At 39.0% G+C, this 18,661-nt stretch overlaps 1 protein-coding gene across 1 annotated transcript; it reads left to right on the forward strand.

Annotated features, from left to right (window-relative positions):
• The first annotated feature begins 351 nt into the window (after positions 1-351).
• Positions 352-15,840, forward strand: LOC129079822 (pyruvate kinase PKM-like). The gene is made up of 4 exons (XM_054585061.1): positions 352-642; positions 708-826; positions 9,535-9,621; positions 13,671-15,840. The coding sequence occupies exons 1-4, from the start codon at positions 352-354 to the stop codon at positions 15,277-15,279; spliced, it is 2,106 nt and encodes a 701-aa protein (XP_054441036.1). The 3' UTR covers positions 15,280-15,840.
• Positions 15,841-18,661: the final 2,821 nt, after the last annotated feature.

Consider the following 18,661-nt stretch of genomic DNA (forward strand, 5'->3'; position numbering starts at 1 on the left):
TGCTTCAAAATGGGCAGTAAGGAGGTTTTATAGGTGGAAGGGGAAAGTCCGCATGCATGGTGCCAGCAGCCATGGATGTTATGGCGCCTACAACCGCAGGGCCAGCCCCCCTGGAGAACCTGGTCAGAGAAAGCAGCCTAGCGGCTCCCTTTACTTCCAGAGCGGGGAATCCTCAGACCCCTACTGGAAGTGACCTGGATACACAAAGTCATAAAGTTGTCGGGGAGAACCAGACTACACAAACACACAGCTAGTGGCACACCCTAGCTGCAGCTTCGGATGCTGCCCAGGAGAGTGCCGGAAAGTGAGAAAGATACAGTCTGCTCCTGGATCTGTGGGAGGGGGAGGGCCATGGCTGGCCATGATAGAGATAGAGTCTTGACTTTTTGGAGAGCCAGACAGTGGCTTGGCATTGCAGTGGGAGCAACCTTTTTAAAAAAGGGTGCTAAAGTGTGCTGCCAAGGGACCCTGCACATGCAACGGCCCTGCCAACAGGCAGGGAAGTTTGTGGGCACAATTTGCTCCTACTCAGCAGAGCTGGGCAGATTGATAAAAAGGGTGCAAAGTGAGGTGGTCTCTCTACCCCAGCTGATGCCAGCCTGGCGCAGAGCTGAGAGTGAGGTTCCGCAGTGTACTGTGAGGGTAATGGGCTGGGAACTGTGTATCTGAGATTATTTGAGGCCAGACTGGGCCCACTTCCGTGGCAGAACCTCCAGGAAAGGAAGGTTGAGCCCAGCCTACCTCTTACAGAAGCCGGGAAAGATCTTCAAAACCAGCTGGGCAGCCTTAACAACTATGCAGGAGGCACTTCTGCAAGAGAAAGACCGTAAGACAAATGTCTAGAAGGGCCCATTTTAAACTCCTCACAGGGAGACAGAGTACACTGGGTCCTAGGGCCCTATTTCACGGAGGCCATCAAAGCAGGAAGTTCAGAAAGTGTCAAGAAGGGGGATTCAGGGCGCTGACCAGCCTCAGCTCTCACATGGAGCTTCTGCCTATGCTAAGCAGGAGAGAGCTGACACCCTTACATAGATTGTCACCGCTCCCCGCCCCCACCATGAAATGGACAGCTATTTAATCAGAAACTATACATTATTGGTAATAAACTGGGACAGACTAAGACGGGTGTTGTAGGGGCAGGGGGAATGCATCCACAATTTTCTCAATTTTTCAGAAGACTGAACAGTGCCTCCCAAGGGAGACACCGAGACCTCATCCTCTCAAGAGCAACAGAAGCTCCCTCTAGAGGCAGGGGAAGGAGACACAGGTGGTGTTGCTAGAAGTTGGACCTCCCACCCCAGGACCTTGAGGTAATAAGAAAATCAGAGATGGATCCAGAAAGAAGTCAGAAGGCGAACACCAGCAGCTAAGATGAATTTCACCTCACTCTTCCTCAGACTTGTTTTTTTCTTTCTTTTCTCTTTTTTCCCCTTTCACATAGCTTTTTCATATTTCTTCTTTTGCTTCAATCATATTCCAACTAAGTCACTACTCATGATTTTTAATTTTTTATTCTTTTTTATTCAGATTATATATTTTTTCATATTATTGTTATTTCAAACCCCACATAGCACCCTTCCTTAGTCTTACTCCACTTTGCCTTCTTCCTGACCTTTCTTATTGTTGTTGTAAACTTTATTTTCTCCCACACTGTGCCATGTTCTTATTCCTCACTCTTACTATTTATCCTCCATCTATCCTCACAAAAGCATTCTTCCTTCCTTAAATCAGCTCACATTCTTTTTCCCCTCTTGTAATAGTCTAGTTGGGCAAGGATGTCATGGTTATTGCTGATCTCCTATAGAACTCTTTTTTGTTCACTATTGCTTGTACTTTAAATCCCATAGGATACTCTCCTCCTGTCTTAATCCATTTTGCTTTCCTCCTGCCCTTGATAGGTTGAATTGGGAATTTTATTTTAATATTTTTCCCCTTTCTTAGCCTGGATTCTATTTCTTACTCTTATTAGTTTTCCTCCCCCATCCTCTCAAAATCATTTTTCTTTACTGTAGATATCTCATATTCACTTTTCTCTATGGTATAACATTCTTATTCCCTTTTCACCTTTATTAATCTTTGCTTAGCTGTCATTGTTATTGACCCTGCTGTGGTTTTTCAGCAATTTTATTCCTGTTGGTTCAATATCTTTTTAATTTTACTTCAAACCTCATAGTTAACTCTTCCCTTCTCTTACTCTATTTTTGCCATTGCCCTTCCCTGTTTTACTTAAGTTTAAAATCTTGTTCTCGCCCATTTTTGCATTGTTTCTATTCCCTGCTCTTATTATTTCTTCTCCCTCTTCCCATTCAAAATCATTTTTCATTCTTTTAGTCACCTCATATTCCCTCTTTCTATATTATAATATTCTCAATCCCTTTTTGCATTTATTAACATTTGCTCAATTGCTGTTGATATTGCTGATATGGTAGGAGTTATTTATTTATTTATTTATTTATTTTGCTGGTGTGGGTTTGGTTTTCTGGTTATATCACTTTGACAGCCAAAACCTGTACAACAGCAAACAAGATGCAGTGGGAATTGTGACTACCAGTCAGCCAGCTGGAGGGGGAAACCCATCAATGAATGAGCCACTAAAAGCAAAGCCAAAATACATCAAGAGAGCCCATACAAACTGAATAAAGGGCAACCCTAGAGCATCAAGATCAGGAGATCAAAGAGACTGCACCGCTGCATCCTACAGAACTACAGAACTCCTGCCACAAAAGTCCACCCCAGGAACACAAGCAGGCAAAGCAGGTATCCTGAGACACAGAAACAAACAATAAGAGTCGCCTAAAATGGGGAGACAAAGAAAGAACCCCTAATTGAAAGGAATGGAGGAATCCCCAGAAAAAGGCTAAATGAAATTGAGGCAAGCAATCTATCAGACACAGAATTCAAGAAATGATTATAAGGATGCTCATGGGACTCAGTCACAAATACAAGGAACTGGGTGGGAACTACTGCAGCATGGAAAAGGAAATAGAAGCTAGGACAAGAGCCAAGAAGAAATGACAAATACAATATCTGAAATTACAGATACTCTATGAGACATTAAAAGGCTAGATGAAGCAGAGGACTGAATCAGTGAGCTGGAAAACAAGGTATTTCTTTAGAAAGAAATACCCAGACAGAGCAAAAAAATGAAAAAAGACTTAAAAAGTATGAGGATAGTTTAAAGGAACTTCATGAAGACATGAAATGTAACAACATTTGCATCATAGGAATATCAGAAGGAGAAGAAAAGGAGCAAAGGATAGAAAACCTGTTTGAAAAAAACTGACAGAAAACTTCCCTAACTTGGTGAAGAGAAAGCCATGAAAATTCAGGAAATACAGAGTCCCAATCAAGATGAACCCAAAGAGGCCTACTCCAAGAAACATCATAATTAAAGTACCAAATCTTAAAGACAAAGAGAGGATCTTAAAGTCAGCAAGGAAGAGATATAGTAACATGCAAGTGAGCTCTGATAGGGCTAGCAGTTTATTACTCAATAGTTACATTACAAGCCAGAAGGGAATGGCAAGAAATATTCCAAATAATGAAAAGTAAAGGCCTGAAACCAAGGCTACACTACCCAGAGATTCTGTCATTTAAAATGGTGGTGGGCAAAACATGGAATTTCCCAGATAAAAGAAGTCTAAAAGAATATGCCTCCACCAAAACAGCATTGTAAGTCATGCTAAAGAGACTGCTTTAAGAAGATGAAGAAAAAGAAGGATAGAGGAAGGAACATAGGTACAAAGGGGAAAAATGAATGAATGCCTATCAATAATAACCTTAAATGTAAATGGATTAAATGCACCAGTCAGAAGACATAGGGTAGCTGAATGGATAAGAAAACACAACCTGCTTATATGCTGTCTAAAAGAGACCACCTCAGAACAAAAGATCTATACAGGTTGAAAGTGAAAGCATGAAAAAAAAAATCCTAAGCAAATGGTCACAAAAAGAAAGCTGGGGTTGCAATATTATCTCAGGCAAAATAGATCTCAAAGTAAAGGCCGTAAAAAGAGACAGAGAAGGACACTTCTCTGTCCTTCATAATACTGACGGGCAGAATCCATCAAGAAGATATAAACATTGTAAACATATATGCACCCAACATAGGAAGCCCTAAATATATAAGGAAAATCTTGGAAGACTTCAAGAAAGACATAGACAGCAACACAATTATAGTAGAGAATTTTAACACCCCACTATCAACAATAGATATATCTTCCAAACAAAGAATCAACAAGGATATTGTGGCAGTGAATGACACTCTAGATCAAAAAGACTTAACTGATATATAAAGAACCTTTCAACCAAAAAAAACAAAATACACATTCTTTTCAAATGCATATGGAACATTTTCAAAGATAGACCACATGATAGGACACAAAACAAACCTCAACAAATTCAAGAAAATTGAAATCATAACAACCATTTTCTCAGACCACAACAGCTTAAAACTAGAGACCAACCTCAAGGAAAAAACTAAAAAAAAATTAAATACATACAGATTGAATAATAAGTTATTAAACAATTAATAGGTTAACAATGAGATCAAGGAAGAAATCAAAGTTTCTGGAAACAAATGAAAATGAACACACAACAGTCCAAAACCTACAGGACACAGTGAGGGCAGTCCTGAGAGAGAAGTTAACAGCAATACAGGCCTACCTAAAATAAAAAAAAAAAGAAAAGAAAAGAAAAATTTCAAATAAGCAACCTAACTCTATATCTACAAGAACTAGAGGAACAATGAAAAAGCCCAGGGTGAGTAGAAGGAAGGAAATAATCAAGATCAGAGCATAATTAAATAACATAGAGATTAAAAGAACAAAATTGACAAGCTTTTAAGCAGACTCATCAAGAAAAAAAAGGGAAAGGATCCAAATAAATAAAATCAGAAATGAAAATGAGAAATTACAACCAATACCACAGAAATATGAAGGATTGTAAGAAATTACTACAAATAACTATATGCCAAGAAATTTGAAAATCTGGGTGAAACAGACAAATTTTTAGAAACATGTAATCCTCGGAAACTGCGTCAAGAAGAAGCAGAAAGCCTGAATAGAATGACAACAGCTAGTGAAATGGAAGCAGTAATTAAAAAAAAAACTCTTGGCACACTAAAGCCCCTGGCCAGACGACTTCATAGGAGAATTTTACCAAATATTTAGGGAAGAGCTAACCCTGATCCTTCTCAAACTATTCCAAAACATAAAAGAAGAGGAAAGACTCCCAAACTCTTTTTATGAAGCCAGCATTGTCCTAATTGCAAAACCATATAAAGACACAAGAAGGAAAAAAACTACAGGCAAGTATCTCTAGTGAATATAGATGCTAAAGTCCTCAAAAAAATATTGGCAAACCGCATCCAGCAATACATTACAAAGATCATACACCATGATCAAGTGGGATTCATCCCAGGGATGTAAGGATGGTACAATATACACAAATCAATAAATGTAATACATCATATAAACAAAAGGAAAGACAAAAACCACATGATCATATCAATAGATGCTGAAAAAACATTTGATAAATTATGGCATCCATTTATGATAAAAACACTCAGTAAAGTGGGAGTAGAGGGAGCATACCTCAACATAATAAAGGCCATGTATGAGAAACCTACGGCCAACATTATAGATAATGGGCAAAAACTAAAAGCTTCCCCAAGATCAGAAGCAAGACATAGGTATCCACTTTCACCACTTCTATTCAACATACTATTGGAATTTCTAGCTACAGTGATCGGACAAGAAAAATAAATAAAAGGTATCCAAACTGGAAAAGAGGAAGAAAAACTGTCATTTTGTCGATGACATGATAGTGTACATAGAAAACCCTATAGACACCACCAAAAACTTCTCCACCTAACAAGTGGTTTTGGCAAAGTAGTGGGATACAAAGCTAATATTCAGAAATTGGAGGCATTTCTGTACACTAACAATGAAATATCAGAAATTAGGAAAAATATCCCATTTATTATAGCAACAAGAAAAATAAAGTACCTAGGAATAAACTTAACCAAGGAGGTAAAAGACCTGTACTCAGAAAACAACAGAACACTGAAGAAAGAAATTAAGGTAGACACAAATAAATGGAATCATATACCATGTTCATGGATTGGAAGAATTAACATCAAAATGTCCACACTACCCAAAGCAATTTATAGATTCAATGCAATCCTTATCAAAATACCAATGACATATTTCACAGATGTAGAGCTAGTATTTCAAACATTTATGTGGAACTATAAATGATCCCAAGTAGCATCAGCAATTTTGAGAAAGAAGTACAAATTAGGAGGGTTCACAATACCTGGTATCAAACTACATTACAAGACCACTGTAATCAAAACAGTCTGGTACTGGCATTAAAAACTGACACATAGATCAATGGAACAGAATAGAGAGCCCAGAAATAAACCCGTGTCTCTATGGACAATTAATATTTGGCAAAGGGGGTAGGAGCATAAAATGGAGTAAAAATACCCTCTTCAATAAATGGTATTGGGAGATCTGGAAGGTACATCCATGAAAATGAAACTAGACCACCAACGTACATCATACACCAAAATAAACTCAAGATGGATAAAATACTTAAATATAAGTCATGACACCATAAAAGTCCTAGAGGAGAATATAGACAGGAAACTCTCAGGTATTCCATGCAGCAATATTTTCACTGATACATGCCCTAGAGCAAGGAGTATAAGGGAAAAAAAATTAACAAATGAGACTACATCAAATTAAAAAGCTTCTGTAGGGCTAAAGAAAGCATCAACAAAATGAAAAGGGAACTGACAGTATGGGAAAACATATTTGACAGTGATACCTCGGACAAGGACTTGATCTCCAAAATATATAAAGAATTCACATGACTCAACTCCAGGAAGACAAACAATCAAACTAAAAAATGGGCAAAGGACCTGGACAGACACTTCTCCAAGAACATACAGAGTGCCCGTAGACATATGAAAAGATGCTCAACATCACTAGCCCTCAGAGAAATGCAAATTAGAACCACAATGAGATACCACTTCACACCAGTCAGAATGGCTGTCATAAACAAATCAACAAACAACGGGCACTGGCGAGGTTGTGGAGAAAAGGGAACCCTAGTGCACTGTTGGTGGGAATGCAGACTGGTACAGCCACTGTGGAAAACACTATGGAATTTCCTCATAAAGCTAAAAATGGAAGTGCCTTTTGACCCAGCGATTCCACTGCTGGGATTATACACTAAGAATCCCAAAATACCAATTCAAAAGAACTTATGCACCCCAATGTTCATAGCAGCACAATTTACAATAGCCAAGTGCTGGAAGCAACCTAAGTGCCCATCAGTAAATGGGTGAATCAAAAAACTATGGTACATTCACACAATGGAACACTACACAGCATAAAGAAAGAAAGAGCTACTACCCTTCGCAACAGCATGGATGGAACTGGAGAGCATTATGCTAAGTGAAATAAACCAGGGGGTGAAAGACAAACACCATATGATCTCACCGATCAGTGAACTTAATCAACAAAACAAAAAAAAAAGCAAAATGGAACCAGAGACATGGAAGTAAAGAACAAACTGACAGTGACCAGAGGAAAGGGAGAAGAAGGGGAAGGGGCAGTTCAAAGAACATGTATAAAGGACCCTTGGGCATGGACAACAGGGTGGGGATTGGCTGTGGGAGCAGGGGTTTGGGAGTTGGAGAAGCAGGAGAGAGCAACAGGGGAAACAGTGGGACAACTGTAATTGAACAATTTTTTTAAAAAAAGGTTCAAATAGAAGAGAAATACTTTGCAGGCTAGAAAAGAATTGACAAGGAATATTCAAAGTCATGAAAAGCAGGGATCTACGGCCAAGATTGCTCTGCCCAGCAAACTATTATTTAGAATGAAGGGCAGATAAAGAGCTTCCCAGATAAGAAAAACTAAAGGAGTTCATCTCATCAAACCAGTATTATATGAAATAGTAAAGGGACTTATTTAAGAAAAAGAAGATCAAAACTATGAACAGTAAAATCAACAATTGAATCTAAAAAATAAAGAGAAGGGGAAGAACAGAGACAAAATCGTGGGTATAGTGAGCGTTTTGATGGTTGCCAGAGGAGAGGGGGGCACGAAGGAATGGGTGAACAGGTGAGGGGATTAAGGAGTATGAACAGGTAGTCACAGAATAGCCATGGAGATGTAAAATACAGTATAGGAGATGGAGTAGCCAAAGGATTTATACACATGATCCATGGGAATGAACATTGGTGGGGGGACTGCCTGAGGGAGTCGGGGTGCTGGGTGGAGGGGGGCAAAAGGGGAAAATCAGGACAACTGTAATAGCATAATCAGTAAAATATAATTTAAAAATTCTGCTTAAAATTCTGTGTAAATGTTCTCTAAAATTTTTGTCTAGAAGGGAACTTATATTGTGAATACTTACGTTGATTTTCACTGTGGTTCAATTTCTAAGGATGACTTACTGCTTTTCTCACTGTGACATCTCTTATGTTTTAGAAAGAAAAAAAATAAATTGCCCAATTTTTTCCATAGCAGCATTCTCTATTTGTTTATATAAGACATTTTTTCCAAAAGCACCCTTTAAATGCATGGTATCATTTGCCCATTTTCTTCTCATGCTATCTAAATTCCAGTTCTGCTTTTTGTAAAATCAGATTTTTTGAGAGAAAGAAGAAAACAGAGGGGAGAGGGAAGGACTTTTGTTATATTGAGAAAAAATTTTATTGTGTATTTTTTCTTGTTTTGGATAGAAACAAATTTGTAAAAAACAAAAAACAAACAAACAGAGAACAGTTCATATATTTGTATGAATGTTCATGCTTCTTTCTGTGCACTTAAATGGACAATTAGTGCTTTTAGATTAAACCAAACATTTAACTCACTATTCTTATTTTTCTGTGTTAGAATGTGGGCAAAAGAATTGTGCCACAAAAATTTTGTCATGCTTAGTAAATATGAATTTGATACAACCAGAAGTGATGCAGTGTGGTAAATCAGAAACTCCAGTCAGCCTAGAACACCAACTACTTCGACAGAAATCAGCTCTTCTCATACTTTCTATTAACATGCTTTCTATTAGTCTCACAAGCCTATATATGCTTCTTTAAAAAACATTTTGGGGAAGGGGGAATGGGGACAACTGTATTTGAACAATAAAAAAAAAATACATTTAAAACTGATTTTAGAGAGAGAAAAACAAGAAGGGAGAGAGAAAGAGAAAGAGAGAAACATTGATTTGTTGTTCCACTTACTTATGTATTCATTAGTTGATTCTTGTATGTTCCCTGACTGGAAATCAAACCCACAACCTTGGCATGTTAGGACAACACACTTAGCAACTGAGCTACCTGCCAGGGCTTATATACTTTTTTCTCATAACATACAATGATCTTCATCAAAATAGAAAAGCAGAAAGGAAAAAGGTTTTTTTAAAACTTTGTAGTTTTTCTTTTTGTGTTTATTGTAATTGCTAAACAGTGTCCAAGGATTGTCGTTTCACTGTTTTTTTAATTTAACACAAAAGATTACTGAATGAGTACTGGAGTTTTCAGCAGGAGAATAACTTAGATCCATTTATTCACATCCCAGAGATTTTTGTTGCCTTCACCAGGTAATGGATCTAAGCTGATGTCTTTTCTTCTCACTACTAGGAAAAAAAAACCCTTTTCAGCACATCTTGAAGTCCAGACTCCACATGTAAGAAATAATAATGAAGACTTCAAAGGTTGTCTAAAGTCATTTATGACAAAATTTATAGCTTTTCTCAATTCTTTTCAGTTATAATTAAATGGTGACTACAGTTGTACAATATAGCCATTATTTATTTTGATTAATAAAAAATGTTCCTAAAATATATTTCTAAATTGTAAATGGAACAAATAATAATTTAGTATATTGTCTTATAAAACTAATTTGTTTTCCATTAAAAACAGATATTTTCATTGGCTTCTAGAAAGACTCCAGTGTACACCTAATAGATATTATATATTTGTGTTCCTAAACAAATATTTTATTACAAACATCAGAGAGAGAACAAATAATTATGTGCCATTTATCTCTCCTTCAAACTGTCATGCTTGCAAATAGCATTTGTAGCTATCCTTGATGTGTTGCTAAGTTGGCACTGATGATTTCCCTGTGGACCAATGGAAAATATTTGGGTCCTTGATAACACTGCTGAAGTGTTTAATCAACCAAGCGTGAAGGCTGTCCTACTTATTAGGCAAATAAAACATGAAATAAAAGGTGTCTTTGTTCTTTAGAGCTGACTTGAGGGGCTTATGTTACCTGCCCAAATATCCAATTAAACGGCATTATAAGGGAAAGAAAAAAGCAAACAAACAGACAAATCCAGTGAAACTGTTGGTGAAGGAAATGAGATAACACTTGAATAAATCAGGCCCTATTCTTATCTGAGTATGGGTTCAGTGTGCACTGAGTAAATTTAAATGTAGAACTGTTTAACTGAATCAAATGATATCAATCCTTTGGGAAGGAAGAAGTTGTCAATATACATTCAAGTCCCACTCTGCATTACAGACTGTTTTACAGCATTTGTTTTAGTAACAAAGATTTATTTGAGGGAATTAGCTTTAATAGTGTGTTATATTTTAAAAAGCTCATGACCTATAGGCATTTATTCATTAACTCAGCACCCATGGAGCCCCTCTATGTCCTAGACACTGAGGTTGTAAAAAAGACAAATGAAATGTGACTCCTGCATTCAAGGCCCTCCAGACTCACAATCAGACTCGCATTCTGAGATTCAGGTCAGAATTTTCACCTAAACCACAAATAGGGAATTCACCTATGAAAGCCATACTGTTTTCTGTGGTTTCATTGGATTAACATCTTGTTTTATGAACTGATATGAAAGCTTGGATTATTGCTGAAAATATGTAAATTTTGGTTTGGACTGAGGTAAGATGATGCTTTAATTTGCTTAATAAGAAAGTGCTTGAATGGATAATTTGTTTTCTTAGTGTCAAACCAGATGTTTTTTCTCTCTTTTTGCTTGAATAGGATTACGAATTTGTTTTTAAACTGACATTTTATGAATCATTTTTCTTGTTAATATTTGCCAAGACTCCTACGGTAACATATTGGCCAAAACAAATTTCAACCTTTAAAGACATAAGGTCAGAAGTCCCAGAAAACACTAAGTGAATTCTAGTATGTTGTGAAATAAAGAAATGGTTCACATAAACTAATTTTTAAGATTCTAAAAGTTGAGGATTTGGGGTTTTACAAAGTATCAGCCATTTTCGGTGTACGTTAGAGGCATGTATCAAAAACAGATAGATGAAGGGAACTTATCTGAGCATATAAAATTATGTTCTAGTGTCTCTAACATGATGCTGGTTCCTGTTCTGGTACTGAATCTCCAGGAAAAAGTCACTGGGGAATACTGAGAAGAGTGAACAACCATGCTCTTTTCTGTGTCTTGCAACACCCCTTTGGCTGGTTCTCCCTCATGTCTTAATTCCAGATGTTTCCTGACATAGCTGATACTTGCCCTTTTTTCCCCCTATAGCTTTAACCCTTTGTGGCCTTGGATGTTACATACCATTCAGAAACTCTTATGAAAATCATGAAATGCATATACACAAATGTTTCTGTAAAATTTTAGGGACACTTGGTATGAATCTTTATTACAAGATTATAACCCAATTTCTCACATGATGTACAACTTTATGTCAATTAGGACTGGCTGTAAATTAAGCAAATCATCCATGCATTTAGTAAATATTTACTGGGGACCTACATGCATTGCTCTCAGTGCTAAGAATGTCATGGTGAGAAAAGGAAACACCCTGCCATCATGGAACTTATATCCTAGTAAGATAGAGGCAGGCCAACTATAAGTAGATAAACTAAAGGAATATATATCAGGCACGTGCAATGAAGAAATGAGTAGGAAAGGGGATAGAGAGCGACACAACATGCTCTGAAAAAAAATGTCAAAATAAAACAAATGCAAAACTGAGTTTCCTTAATGATTTTTAAATTATTTATAAATGTTATTATAATCGCTATTGTAATATTGAAAACATAACTTGCAGGAATCACAGCAAAATATTTCATTAAGGCTCTTTCTATAGTTACCTAAATAAATTAATTAAAGAAATGATGTATAAAGTTAACACATTTTCTTCAGAAAAATCAGAAGTAATCAAAAAAAATTTTTGCTAGATTAGTTACAGTTGACAACAATGTTATCATAGCTTCAGTTAGACAACAGTGATTTCTGCTGGATTTTGTTCAATAAAATTTTATGGAAAATGCAGTAAGCTTGCTAAAAGTCTTATTAGCTTATTGTATCTTTGGCTTCCGTAAAGTTAGAGATCATTTAAAGGCTGGAAGGGCCCCAGTTTCCACAAAATGGAACCAAATGGAAATTGCAGTGAAAGCATATTATCTTCCCACAGCCCTTCTGAGAAAGACAATGAAGTGAGGTTTTATTTCATGCAGATGTACGGTCATTAATTTTCTGTCTGAAGATGTACTTGACAACAGAGTTACATGCATAAATACACAGATGTATAATGTATAATGTCTTTAACCAAGCTGACCACAGAGCCCTTATGTTGCCTTTGGAAGTGGCAGAAACACTGAGGAAATTAACAGTAAATCCTTCCATTGAATAAATCTCCACTGCTCTTCTGGCCACAGAAGAAGGAGCTGCAACTACATTTGTATGCAACTTCAGGCAGCAAAGTGTGCTCTCCTATTACTGCACAATTTCTGAAATATTACAAAATGTTTCACTTTTTCATGTCATGCCAGTTAGAAAAATGGTTCTTTTGATGGGAAAACCACAGCCTAAGCCATTGCCAAAAGTGATGCACATGAACTCTAATGGACTCTGCTGGGTGATCTGAACTTCCAGTTACTAAAGTACATGGCTGCAGACCTGCCTCCAGTCATTGTTTTATCAATTCATCTAAAGGAAAAGTTTTCTTTTTTAGTCATGACAAGGAGTGTATACCTTTAGAACTTACAATGCATGTTTTAAACATGTCTTCAATAATGGCTAATTTTTTCCCTTTGAAATTTTTTTCTTAAAAAATCACCCCAAATTATTGGAGACTGATTTGGGGAAAGAGGAGGGATAATCAGGTTGGTAATTTATTTTTCCCTTTTAAAAAAAGCAGAAGAGGTTGTAAAATAAAGCGGCTGACTTTCCAGCATAGCTTGGGCTACGTTTACCAGAGAAGAACCCCTGAAATATTTCAAGGAATGTGAACATTATTGGAATAGTTCCTGAGGACATCTTTGAAGATGACATTCAGGGGAATGTAAGCATTTTGATACATGTCACAACTGTACCTCAAGTACAAAAGAAAGAAAGAAAGAAAGAAAGAAAGAAAGAAAGAAAGAAAGAAAGAAAGAAAGAAAGAAAGAAAGAAAGAAAGAAAGAAAGAAAGAAAGAAAGAAAGAAGAAAGAAAGAAAGAAAGAAAGAAAGAAAGAAAGAAAGAAAGAAAGAAAGAAAGAAAGAAAGAAAGAAAGAAAGAAAGAAAGAAAGAAAGAAAGAAAGAAAGAAAGAAAGAAAGAAAGAAAGAAAGAAAGAAAGAAAAAGAAACAAGAACGAAAGACTGGAGAGACGCCCCCGGAGCTTCGGCACCTCTCTGCAGTAGCTGAAGCCGGACCACGCCGAGGGTTACAGAAGACACGTCAAAGCCCCACAGCGATGTCGGGACTGCCTTCAGTCAGACTCAGCAGCTGCACGCAGCCATGGCCGACACGTTCCCGGAGCACATGTGCCGCCTGAACATTGACTCCCCACCCGTCACGGCCCGGAACACTGGCATTATCTGTACCATTGGCCCAGCTTCCCGATCGGTGGAGATGTTGAAGGAGATGATTAAATCTGGAATGAATGTTGCTCGTCTGAACTTCTCTCATGGAGCTCAGGAGTACCATGCAGAGACCGTCAAGAATGTGCGCGCAGCCACAGAAAGCTTTGCCTCTGATCCCATTCTCTACCGGCCCGTTGCTGTGGCTCTGGACACTAAAGGACCCGAGATCCGAACTGCGTTCATCACGGGCAGCGGCACCGCGGAGGTGGAGCTGAAGAAAGGGGCCACTCTCAAGATCACTCTGGATGATGCCTACATGGAAAAGTGTGACGAAAGCATCCTGTGGCTGGACTACAAGAACATTTGCAGGGTGGTGGAAGTAGGCAGCAAGATCTATGTGGATGATGGACTCATTTCTCTGCGGGTGAAGGAGAAAGGTGCTGACTTCCTGGTGACAGAGGTGGAGAACGGCGGCTCTTCGGGCAGTAAGAAGGGTGTGAACCTCCCTGGGGCTGCTGTGGACCTGCCTGCCGTGTCAGGAAAGGACATTCAGGATCTGACGTTCGGGGTAGAGCAGGATGTAGATATGGTGTTCGCGTCTTTCATCCGCAAGGCATCCAATGTCCATGAAGTCAGGAAGGTCCTGGGAGAAAAAGGAAAGAGCATCAAGATAATCAGCAAAATCGAGAATCATGAGGGGGTTCGGAGGTTCGACGAGATCCTGGAAGCCAGTGATGGGATCATAGTGGCTCGTGGTGATCTAGGCATTGAGATTCCTGCAGAGAAGGTCTTCCTTGCTCAAAAGATGATGATTGGACGGTGCAACCGAGCTGGGAAGCCTGACTGTGCCACGCAGATGCTGGAAAGCATGATCAAGAAGCCCCGTCCCACCCGGGCAGAGGGCAGCGATGTGGCCAATGCCATCCTGGATGGAGCCGACTGCATCATGCTGTCTGGGGAGACAGCCAAAGGGGACTACCCTCTGGAAGCTGTGCGCTTGCAGCACCTGATTGCCCGTGAGGCAGAGGCTGCCATCTACCACTTGCAGTTATTTGAGGAACTCCGCCGCCTGGCGCCCATTACCAGTGACCCCACAGAAGCCGCCGCTGTGGGCGCCGTGGAGGCCTCCTTCAAGTGCTGCAGTGGGGCCATAATCGTCCTCACCAAGTCTGGCAGGTCTGCTCACCAGGTGGCCAGGTACCGCCCCCGTGCGCCCATTATTGCTGCGCCCCGTAATCACCAGACAGCTCGCCAGGCCCACCTGTACCGTGGCATCTTCCCCGTGGTGTGTAAGGACCCAGTGCAGGAGGCCTGGGCTGAAGATGTGGACCTCCGGGTGAACTTGGCCATGAATGTTGGTAAGGCCCGAGGCTTCTTCAAGAAGGGAGATGTGGTCATTGTGCTGACCGGGTGGCGTCCTGGCTCTGGCTTCACCAATACCATGCGTGTAGTGCCTGTGCCGTGGTGAGCCCCAGAGCCCCTCCAATCCCTGCCCATCCCTTTCCCCCACCCCATCCATTAGGCCAGCAATGCTTGTAGTGCCCACTTAGGGTTGTAGTGTGGCACTGGTGGGCTGGGACACCAGGGAAGGAGATTAATGCCTCTGCAAAACATGGCTACTTTTAAGACCCTGATCAGGTGAGGTAGCCCAGAGCCAGACTGCCCATCTTATGACCCCACCCAAGCAAGAGAGGCAGGGGTGCAGGACTGGAGGCTTCAGAGCTAACATAAAGGGCAACAGCTTCTGCTTCTTTGTGCAGTCCGTCCAGTTCCTGTAGAAATGTACATTGAGAACCCTCAAGCCTGGCCTGGGGTCAGGAGAGAGCCAGCTAGCCAGGGCAGTGGTTCCAGTTCCAGCAGACTCCGGCCCTCGCCTGCACTTGCTTCTCCAACTCTGGCAGCCTTCCCCACTCCCCGTATCTGTGCATTTCTGCTCCTGCACTCGACCGCTGTCACTGCACACAAACACTCCACTCTCCACCTCTATTTTCCCCACCGCAGCCACCTCCAGGCCTGTGTAGAGCCTACCTGTATGTCAATAAGCAGCAGCTGAAGCACACACAAAAAAAAAAGAAAGAAAGAAAGAAAAAGAAAAATTTATCATATCACAACAGGGGGAAAAAATTAAGATGGAGGCATTGTTCCTGATCAGAGTGTTACCAGAAAAGCAACATGGCAGACGTGCCTGAAATTTTATTCTTGAAGAATGGGTCAGATTTAAATGTATAGGAAAGGAAGTGTGTTCTATACCATGAGAAATGCAAGGTATATGTGTGAGATAGGGAGTAGATCAATTTGACTGAAGAAATGTTTTCATGTAGAAATGTAGGCAGTAAGTGTCATTAGGTATATTGGGGTTTAATTTGAATTTGACTGCCAGGATCCCAAGGAATTCTGATTTATATTATGGTCAATGGGGAGTCACTGAAAGTTTTTGAGCAGAGTGACAGGGTGGAGAAAGTGGGACATTGGGAAGATTCATCTGGTAGCGGAATGGGCCAGGGAGAAGAGGAAACTGGAGAGAGGGGGGCCCGTGGAGGCTCTAGGGCAGAAGGGTAGTGATGCTGTGCGAGCTCGCCCTGTGACAGCCACCCTGTGCTGCCAAGAGGGGAACATGACCAAGATATATATTTCTCATCCCCCACATGTCAACATTCACTAATGCAAAAAATATATTGGAATGATATAAAATATGCAATAGTTCAGTAGATTTTCTTATAATTTGTTTATGCAGTAGAAACACATTAATTCTGCTGTTAGACAATCACAGCTGAGATTTTAAAATCTGAATGTCTGAGTATGACCCAAATATTCTTAGCAAAAAACCTTAAAACTTTTACCTTGTATTTTACTACTGAAAATATTTTTTCTCAGATACTAAAGATAGTTAGTTCCTTAACTCTACTTATTATTACCACCAATTGCAAGGTATCATGCTCTAAGCTGTGAAGTGGGGAAGGGTAATCATAAGTAGAAACTGCCTTTAGAGAGTTGACTATCTTGAAGTGATCTACACCTGGATAAGGAGAATGCAAGGGTTAAGGTGCTAAGTTCCAGCTAGAGACAAAATGCTAAACAACTGGGAGAAATAATTATTTAGCTATTTAGGCAAATCTTGCTGGGGGAATAGCACTTGAACCTTGCCTGGAAGAATGAATAAGATAGGCTATAACAGTGTGGAGAAAGGGAGAATTTTGCTATGCAGTCTTCTTTTGTAACTATTTGGCTTAAAAAATGCAAAATTCTGGAAATAATTACAGAGAAAAATTGTACATACATATCAATATATATTTCCTAATATTGGCAATTTTGTTTTAGATAAACATATTAGTGAATTTAAATATAGTTTGCATGGTCAAGAGAATAAGGAATTAAGGTCTTTGAAAATATAAAAGGAAAATGAAATAATACATCTTTTGAAGTGGTAAAAAAATCATAGTGGTTAAAAGCATGAACCCTGGACAAATCACTTTGGTTCAAACTCTAGCACTGACCCTTGTCAGCTGTGTGACTTTGGACAAATGATGGAACTTCTTTTGTGTGTCTTAATTTCCTTACCTATAAAAAGGGCATAGAGTAGTGGTTACTTCATAAATTATTTTGAGGTTAAATTACACACACACACACACACACACAAACAAGAGGCTGGGATTTGATTTTACCCTACTTAAAAGCTAATGAGTTACATAATAATTACTTCATGGATGTTGGCAGAACACACGAGACTACTGGATCAGAGACAAAAAGATTTCTCTACTGATGGTGCAGCAAGCAGCATGAGCATCAGGTTTGCATCAGTTCCCTTGCCCCCTCAGTCCCAGAGGGTAATGCGGAGGGTCCAGATAGATGCTATGCACACAGTGGCTTTGTGTTGCAGCCCAGGAAACTTAAGTTTGGGAAATGCACCTCTTATATAGCAGACAATATGTGGGCTTACTTTTGGTCCCAATGGGAGGCATTACCTTATTTCTCAGGGTTACTTGCTGCAGTAATACAACCCTGAGAAATGGCTTGAGTAAAAGGCTGATAAAACCGTGCATTATTGGCATACTTAGCAAGACATATATAGCATGAGAGACCCATGAACTGTCTCTCGCAACAAAGTAAAGCACTTAAAAACAATGCTGTGCACATACTGAAGACTTTCAGTGAAGACAAACTATTACCTTTGCTGTGGAATAATCTGCATTCTAAAATACCTTGCTTTAAAAACATAACTATTAGGAAATAATCATTGCAATATTTACTATATATTTAAGTAAAAAGAATTACAGAGAAATGTGTTTATATTAACAGATTTTGCTCAAAGATAACTTGGAGAAATTAGAAATTTTGTTTTTGATCAGTAGCATTTAATTACTTTGGGTCCATTAGTCAACTTGAAAGAAGTTTAAATGCTCTGTCAACATTTTATTGATTAACCCAAAGTGAAACACTTAGAATGTAAAAATGATCTAAATTAATGGTTTGATGGTTTTCTGTGAGGGAATGAGAGGGAGCTACCCCCATTTATGCACAGCAGATTAAATATGGGTTTTATTCTTCTGATTGTTAAATTGCTTAGGACTTCTGGCTTTTGGACTATATCACAATTGCTTGCACATATGTGGAAACAAAAAAATCAAAAGAAAAAAAGAAAAGAATTTTGTCAAGAGTAGGACAAAGACATATTCCCAACAAATATTATTAAAAAAAAAAAGACAGGAACCACTTTAGAAGAAACACATAGCAAATATGTATAATATTGGTAAAGGAATGATTTCAAAATATGCAGTGTTTCAGCCATTAAACCCCAGAAAGAAATTAGATCAGGGAAATTATTAACAGAAAAGACAATTTAAATTAAGAGC

Source organism: Pteronotus mesoamericanus, unplaced genomic scaffold (genome assembly GCF_021234165.1).
Source record: "Pteronotus mesoamericanus isolate MK-2021 breed Mesoamerican mustached bat unplaced genomic scaffold, CSHL_Meso_final contig_82, whole genome shotgun sequence".
In the NCBI taxonomy this organism is placed as follows: Eukaryota; Metazoa; Chordata; class Mammalia; order Chiroptera; family Mormoopidae; genus Pteronotus; species Pteronotus mesoamericanus.